Source organism: Ruditapes philippinarum, unplaced genomic scaffold (genome assembly GCF_026571515.1).
Source record: "Ruditapes philippinarum isolate M1 unplaced genomic scaffold, ASM2657151v2 ctg5805_1_1_1_1, whole genome shotgun sequence".
In the NCBI taxonomy this organism is placed as follows: domain Eukaryota; kingdom Metazoa; phylum Mollusca; class Bivalvia; order Venerida; family Veneridae; genus Ruditapes; species Ruditapes philippinarum.
In genome coordinates this window covers 91214-99194 of record NW_026864160.1, presented here as the reverse complement: position 1 = coordinate 99194, position 7981 = coordinate 91214, and the positions used below count along the sequence as shown (strand labels likewise).

Genomic DNA, 7981 nt, shown 5'->3' with positions numbered 1-7981 from the left:
CAAAACCAACATAATGGGTTTGCGACCAGCATGGATCCAGACCAGCCTGTGCATCCGCGCAGTCTGATCAGGATCCATGCTGTTCGCTATCAGTTTCTCTACTTGTTAAAGAGTTGGTAAGCGAACAGCATGGATCCGGATCAGACTGCGCGGATGCGCAGGCTGGTCTGGATCCATGCTGGTCGCAAATGCATAACGTTGGTTTTGTCGTGACGCGGCTCATTTATATTGTTTTAGATCTTTCCATATCAGTGACATAGAAACATAGAATTATTTTACCTGAAAAAGATACTGAGCTGATTTAACAATAATATAGTGTTTTTATTCAAACCAAGGTAATCATGGCTTTTAAAGTCCTCATTTTGTTCTACACATGTGCTTACTTGTGCTTGAAATGTAATAATTGGCAGGATGCCATGTCAGATACCATGGTTGTATTGTCACCTGATATTTTACTCCAGTTTATTTCAATAAATGTCATTTTTTGTGACTTATGAAATCAGACATGTAAAGAAGTCAGAAAAATCAGTCAAGAAATGAGACAAATAAAGAAATCACACAAATAATTAAAGACATGAGACAAGTCAATTGACACATCAAACAAATCAATTAAAAAAGCAGATAAGTAAATCAAGAAATCTGACAAATCGAGAAATATGACAAATCAAGACATAAGACATTAATTAAAGACACCAGACAAGTCAAGACATGTGACAAATTGGTCAAGAAATCAGACAAATCAATCAAGACATTTGGAAAAATCAATCAAGAAATCAGACAAATAGGTCAAGAAATCAGACAAATCAATCAAGACATCTTACAAATCAAGACATTAGACATATCAAGACATCAAATAAGTAAATCAAGTAATCTGACAAAAAATCAGGCAAGTCACTTTGTGCTTGATAAAAAATCATGTAAGTTTACTCGTAAATTCTGTTGTTGTTTTTTTCAATAATGTAAAAAGTTGTTTTGTATGTGTTCCAGATAATATCAGATGGGCATTTTGAAAATGTTGTTCATAATGGTTTTAGAAAACAAATCTTAACCTACGGGTATGTAGTGCTGTACAAATTAAAACTTGCCACTTAAACTATGTTTAAGCAACCTTTTTACAATAATTGCAGGATAGAGGCAAGATGCTAACAATGCAAAAGTTTAATGTTGTCTTTACAATGAATCATACAAAGTCAGAAGTTTTTCTTATCTAGAAATGTATTTTGTTTGCTAGATCTTGTTAAAGAATGAATATTGATTTTGATTTGATGTATAATTACTATAATATAATGTGATTTTATTGTATAGAAGGAATTTATAGAAGGCTACAATTTATATGATTTTGCTTGAATTAAAGTATTATATACTTATTATCTTATGAGATATAGATGGAATAAAAAACTTAAATGAAAATTGTGTTCTGTGTTACATGTTGTTTTCCTTCAATTAAACTTTTCAATGGTTCAGTATACAAATGAGCCGCATCATGACAAAACCAACATAATGGGTTTGCGACCAGCATGGATCCAGACCAGCCTGCGCATCCGCGCAGTCTGGTCAGGATCCATGCTGTTCGCTTACAAATTCTATAACAAGTAGAGAAACTGATAGGGAACAGCATGAATGCGCAGGCTGGTCTGGATCCATGCTGGTCGCAAACCCATTATGTTGGTTTTGTTGTGACGCGGCTCAAATGTATCGTTATTCTAGGCTTTGTTCCTCTGGTAACGGTTTCGGCCAAAATCTTTTGGCCATTGGCCACAAAGTTAATAAACAGTTAAACCTAAAGAATATTTACATTTCCTTTGGAATATAGTGAAAAATAATTGTAAAGGGGTTGCAAGTTCGAACACTTGTAGTCTAACTGTGGAAAACAGGACAGTCTTTTTTGGCTTTAACTAGAGGGCCTTTCGCGTAAGACTGAAATAAAAAAAGAAATATCGAGATCGCATGCATTTGCGCTTTATTTCTATACACATTATCAAACTTTCAGTTATTTCTTGAGCTATAATGTATGTCTATGTTTTTGAACTAAACATTATTATTAATTATATACCAAACTTCTTAAGCACTTTTTCATGCACATTAACACGTGCAAAAGTACTGTACAGTACATGTATAACCAAAAAAATGGTAAACAATATTTAAAAACAAATTAAAACATAAATATTGTTCAAGTCACAAATTTAATTCAAATGTAGATTAAAAAGTTAAAAAAGTAAAATACAGGTAAGACTTAAAAATTTGTGAAAAAGCGACACTGGTACAAAAATAATCAGTCCAAATAAAACGTCTTAATAAAGTGAATTTTGAGTGCTCTCTTAAACACTGGAAGAGTTTCACAGCTTTTAAGTGTTCTAGGTGGGGTATTCCAGAGTTTAGGGGCTGCCGTCATAATGTACGATCACCATAAGTCACAGTCTTACTACGCGGTACAACCAGTGTTAAACAATCATTCTGAGACCTAAGTTGTCTGGACGGGGTATAAAAGTCTAGTATGTTTCGTATATAAGTAGGTGCCAGTCCATGAAGCGCCTTAAACACATATGTAAGGAGTTTGTAATCTACTCTGATGTGCACAGGAAGCCAATGGAGCTTGTTGAGAACGTACTTTGGAGATCCATATATAGCAACGAATTACAGTAATCTAGTTGTCGCTAACGAATTTATCAGGCAACAGTCGTCAGGTATTCCCGAATTTGACATATTTGTCGAATTTGCATGAAGCATGAACGAAAAACTAAGTTCACATGTTGTTCCATGTCTAAATAAGAGTCCAGAACAGTACGGCACCAACATCTCTAATTGTTGTTGATGGTTTTTGTAACAGAATCATCTACTCTTACAGTAAGATCTTCAACATCATTTCGTTTTGGTACAAAGACAACCACTTCTGTTTTGTCTGCATTGACTTTATGAAAAAATTGAAAAATATGCGTTTCATATGAACGTCTGTAAGATAATAATAAATTTAAAAGAAAATTCTGGTGAAAAGTACAAAAAGAATGCGCCTGACTGAAGCTCTTTTCATCATAAAGTTGCAGTATTACTATATAATGTTCACTTGGTTTGTCATTAGCTATTTTCAAAAGCTAAGTTAACACGAGGACTGAGAAGATTTGATAAGGACATCTTTACTGACAACGAACCTGAGATATAAAGGTCAACAAGTGCTTTCTAAAAATCTCAAGATTTTTATAGAGCTATATATAATTAAAGAAAACAGTTTCACAGTTTAAAGCAAAATGATTTATTTCGAGTATTTATCATTCTGTTGAACACGTAAACTAGGAGTTTATTTAAATAAGACTTTAAATCAAGTACATGAAAGAAAATGTAAACAGAATGTAACGTTCATTTATGGACATGGTCACTTATCTAACCTATTTCAATTTCTATATCCGTCACCTCATGACTTTCTATTATTCTTATCTTGAAATATTTGTGTCTTTTTAAACAAAACTTTAGTATGAGATAGTGTCTTCAAACATGATACGGTATATTTTACTCGCTGCATCTTCTATCGCATTAGTGCGGGCAATTTCATGGCAGGATTGTTGTAAGTTCTTTAAATTTCATTTTGGGGACCTTCGGGATTGAGTGATTAAGTTCAAAGCATGCTTCTCGCCTGCGTGGGTGAGACTGTGTTCTTTCATTGTCGGGAACTGTCCAGCTTGTCGGTAGATGGTTCTGCTCAGGTGCTCAAATTCTCGTGTCTGCGCTTCGGGCCATATAGACCAACCAGTCCGTTAACTTGCATATTGCCCTCAAGGTCATGTTTGTTTTATTCGTTAAATATTCAATGGCATACTAATCAATAATTGCTGGAAAAAAAACATAATGATATGATGCGTGTCAATATGTAACGTTAATAAATTTGGTAATAAATAATAATTGCTATGACAATCAAAATCTAAACCACTGTCTTTGTTTCTCTAGCAACTACACGCTCGACGGATGCCGTGACCTTCACAAAACTAGAAGCTTCTCCCACAAAAATAACATTTCCGGGTGACCTTCACCTCAACCTCAGTCTGACATTTAAACGCCCTCTTGATCATGCATATCTGGACATTGACATCTACCGAATGATATTTGGATTTCCACTGAAGGTTCCGTGCTTGAATGGTACCATTGTAGGCTCGTGGTAAGTAAACGGCTTTTCAACTAGCATAAATAAATTTAGAGAAAAGTATTCTGTATTCAGATAAGTGCTAGGTACCACAGGCACTAGGTTTCGGGATAAAAACCATTTTGATAGATTTGTAGAGCTCAAATTTAATTGAATGTAACGTTTTTTTAACGTAGATGTCTCTTTTTTTAAACCGTCATTATCCCAATGTTACCTAGTGTGTTTTTAAGTAACAACGGGAAATGAAAATTAAATTTGAGTTCAACAAATCTCTCCAAAGAGTTTTTTGTCATGAGACCAAGAGCCTGTGCTAGGCACTGGTTTGTAAATTTAATTCTTTTACTGTCCTAATAACTGTTTACAGCAATATGGTTATGGGCCTACGGTGCTTGTAAAGTTTTGTTAACTGTTATGCCTCTCAGTCCAAGGAGAGTGGATGCTCTGATTATCTTTCATCATATGACACCAGGGCTGCTTAGTTATAGGAAGCAGTCTTTAAGTGTAAGAACGTGGTTCGCAATCTGACATATATTAAATAAACTAATATAACTTAATTGATTAAAGTAAACAATGGCTAACTTTTCTATTTTGATTACTAAGACATGCATAAGAAGAAAAGGAACAATCTTGATTCTTGAAACTGTTCTGCGGTCAATTTTAAATTTTACCATCAGCACCATTGAATAAGTTTGAAATTAATGCTTAATGCTGCTTATTCAATTTTCAGTGTTTTTTTAAACGTTATACTCTTAACTATAATTGGCAAAAACAAAGCAAAAAAAAAATCAAAACTATTCATTTTTTAATATCGAGTAGAACGAACTTGTTGCCCAAACTGTTTCTTTTATCTGTTGAAAATTTGAGTTTTGTATTTTGGATATATATAATTATATATTTCACATAATTAAATACATGTGTATTCAAAAGTAAATTGAAAACATAGTGTCAAATGCAAAAATACTCCATTGACAGGGCTTATCATGAACGAAATCTCGTTGTAAGTTGGCAGTTGAAAACTGTTGTTTTTATAAACTCAAAGAGCCAAAATGTTGTTATAGAACTGGGTATCAATAGGAAAATATTAATTGACGAAACAAGACAGTAATTTTGCTATTTTTTTTCTATTTTCAGTAGAAACATTGATGCATGTAGAATATTTAGAAGCATCTTGAATGATCCAAACCACCAGGACGACTATGGGCACCAGGCCGAGTCTATAATGCTACACGCCCTAGGTCACTACATGCAATGTCCTCTACAAGCAGAAACAGTGCTGGTTGAAAATGCAGTAGCACATCTTGACCCGATTCCAGCGATAGTTGGATTTTTAGCCGACGTGAGTTGTAAAACAAAATTACTCTAACCCCTAAACGAATTTCTAAAACTTTAGTTGTAGGAGTTAAACAATGGCATTCAATTTATATCCAAAGTCCTTTCCTTGCCGTAACGAAATATTTGATTGCGCAACATAGCTGCACGTACAGAGGCATGGAGATCAGATCGTGCATCCAACGTGACATGCCCCTGTAAACACTTAATCAAAAGTATTTTAACATTTAAACAAGAATGGGACATCTGTTAAAGGCCATTATGCCCCGGAAATGCCTTTATTTTATTTCTCAAAATCTTTTTTTTATTTTTAGTGTTTTGTTATCATTATAGTTTCCAAAAAGATATTTACCCGAGCCATCTTTTGCTTCTCTTGTTCTTTGGGAATTTGTACAGTTATAATTTTGCTACCTATATGACAAATAAGTTCACTTTCAGCTTTACATTCGTTTGGTAAAAAGCATATTATATGCTCTAAAACATTATTTGAACTTTATACATCTAATACTCATGTTTGCTCTTTCTGTTTAAGGAGGAAAAAAGTATTCATTTCTGAGGAATAATGTGCCTTTAAACCCTTGAATAAAAAAGGTGTTAATAAAGTTTGCCCGGACTACTCTTATACAACTAATGCAATTTCAATGAAACTTTACAGGATCGATTAGTAGCTAACAAACGTGTTTTTGTCGTGATTAAGTGACATTATGCTCATTTTGTCATTGTCAAAAAAATGTTGTCAATATTTATAAAGAATGACTTTTTAAATGGTGATTGACTAACAGTTATTACTGAAAAATGATTAGGGTAAAATATAAATCTGCCTAAAATATAAAAAGACTGCCCACTCTTTTTATAATTTGAACGTAACAGGTAAATTCGGATGGAAATTTTCTTGGGCCATGTGAATTATTTTGCTTTCATTCATGTGAAGTAAATTATAGAATTGAGAGTAATAATGTCGAAATGTAAATTTTGTTTGACTTTAACCTTTTCACTCACTATAACCCTTGGACGAACATAATGACAATGTCATGATTTTTGTGTCTCCTGCTACACATCAGCTGCAACATGCAATTGGCCGTCAAGAGGCGACACATGTGATCACTGATCGTTCTTGTTCTTGTTTATTAAAACACTTATGAAATGATTATGTTTACTATGTTATCATTTACCAAAGCACCTGTTAAATGTTTATGCTTACAATATTACAGTTTACTGTGACATGGTCATTGAAATTTTATGTTTTACATTACAAAGTTTTTATAATATTAAGTTTTTAGAAACTCTGTTTGGCTTTTAACATGCAAATTATCATATTTCAATTTGTGTGTTCAATCTATTGAACACTTAATATAGGAATGTCAATTAACACACGTTTTCTGGAACAAAATCCAAACGTTGGTATTCTCTAAAGGTTATGAAATACCTCTAAGCTTCAGACAGGTGTGTTTCGGTTTATTAAGTAAACATAACATTGTAATTTTTATCATAATTCTGTGTAAATACTTACTTTTGAAAAGAAAACGCAATTTCTCTCTTTATCGTTTATTTAAAGCAATCTACAAAATTTTGAAGAAAAATGGTCAAATTTTAATAAAACTTAATTTTATACAGACCACACAATTAAGGCATGTGAATATACATATACACACGGAAAAGGAACCGCCCTTTAATCCACTCCTATTTTGTTTTTAAATATTTTTTTTACTAACTTGAGTATAAGCCTTGTCATATATCATTATTCATTGTTAATAGGGACATAAGTGACATTTTAAAAGGTCATAATTGACCTTTATCTTTTCTATCTTTGGCATTTTTTCTTTTCTTATTCTTCATTTATTTTTCCTTTTTTCATACACTTTCTTTTCTCTCTCTCATACTTATACATTTAATTTTGTATTCATTTTCTTCTTTCAAAAATTTTTATTTGAAAATCTTAAGATACAAATATATTTGTCATAATTTGATAACCAGCCTTTTATGTATTTAATTACTATTATTTGAATGTGTGTATAGTATTATTGAAAAATAAAAGAGAAATAAAAAAAATCAGACACTATAAATTATCAATTACGTAAATACAATTGAATACTAGTTTTATAATAATGGTAATAATACGACCAGGCCCATACACACCGTTATAATTTTCAATTGATCTTTTTTTTACTTTTTCAGGGAAACTACATGATAACAGCCCGTGCTAAACAAAAGGTTGATGGTCCCTATGATATTGGCTGTATCAAGTTGAATGTAACAATAGGACTAGGACCTGTTGACGCCGGTGCTATTGTGGGATAAGTGATGTAGGATTACTCGTTTGAATCATTATAGAAATCTTGGGATTTCTATTTTGCAGTTTACCTCAGCTGTTCAGAATAAAAGTTTTATATTTTGAAATTTAATGAATCGTATTGTATTCATCATTGTATAAAAACAAACATGAAAAATAAATTATTCAAGCATTTTGACGAGTTTTTGCTTTTGAATTTGATATTAAAAGATATATTTTTGTTGCATTTGAAA

At 32.4% G+C, this 7981-nt stretch overlaps 1 protein-coding gene across 1 annotated transcript; it reads left to right on the top strand.

The window, feature by feature from the left end:
* The first annotated feature begins 3399 nt into the window (after nt 1-3399).
* On the top strand, nt 3400-7923 carry LOC132724651 (uncharacterized). The gene is made up of 4 exons (XM_060709586.1): nt 3400-3556; nt 3937-4144; nt 5261-5465; nt 7634-7923. Exons 1-4 carry the CDS (start codon nt 3487-3489, stop codon nt 7754-7756), a joined length of 606 nt encoding a protein of 201 aa, XP_060565569.1. The 5' UTR covers nt 3400-3486; the 3' UTR covers nt 7757-7923.
* Nucleotides 7924-7981: the final 58 nt, after the last annotated feature.

Excerpts from the sequence above, each read along its gene's own strand:
- LOC132724651 (XM_060709586.1), top strand. The coding sequence starts at position 3,487 with ATGATACGGTATATTTTACTCGCTGCATCTTCTATCGCATTAGTGCGG. Across the intron at positions 3,557-3,936 it reads AATTTCATGGCAGGATTGTT|CAACTACACGCTCGACGGAT; the intron begins GTAAGTTCTTTA and ends TTGTTTCTCTAG. Across the intron at positions 4,145-5,260 it reads GGTACCATTGTAGGCTCGTG|TAGAAACATTGATGCATGTA; the intron begins GTAAGTAAACGG and ends TTCTATTTTCAG.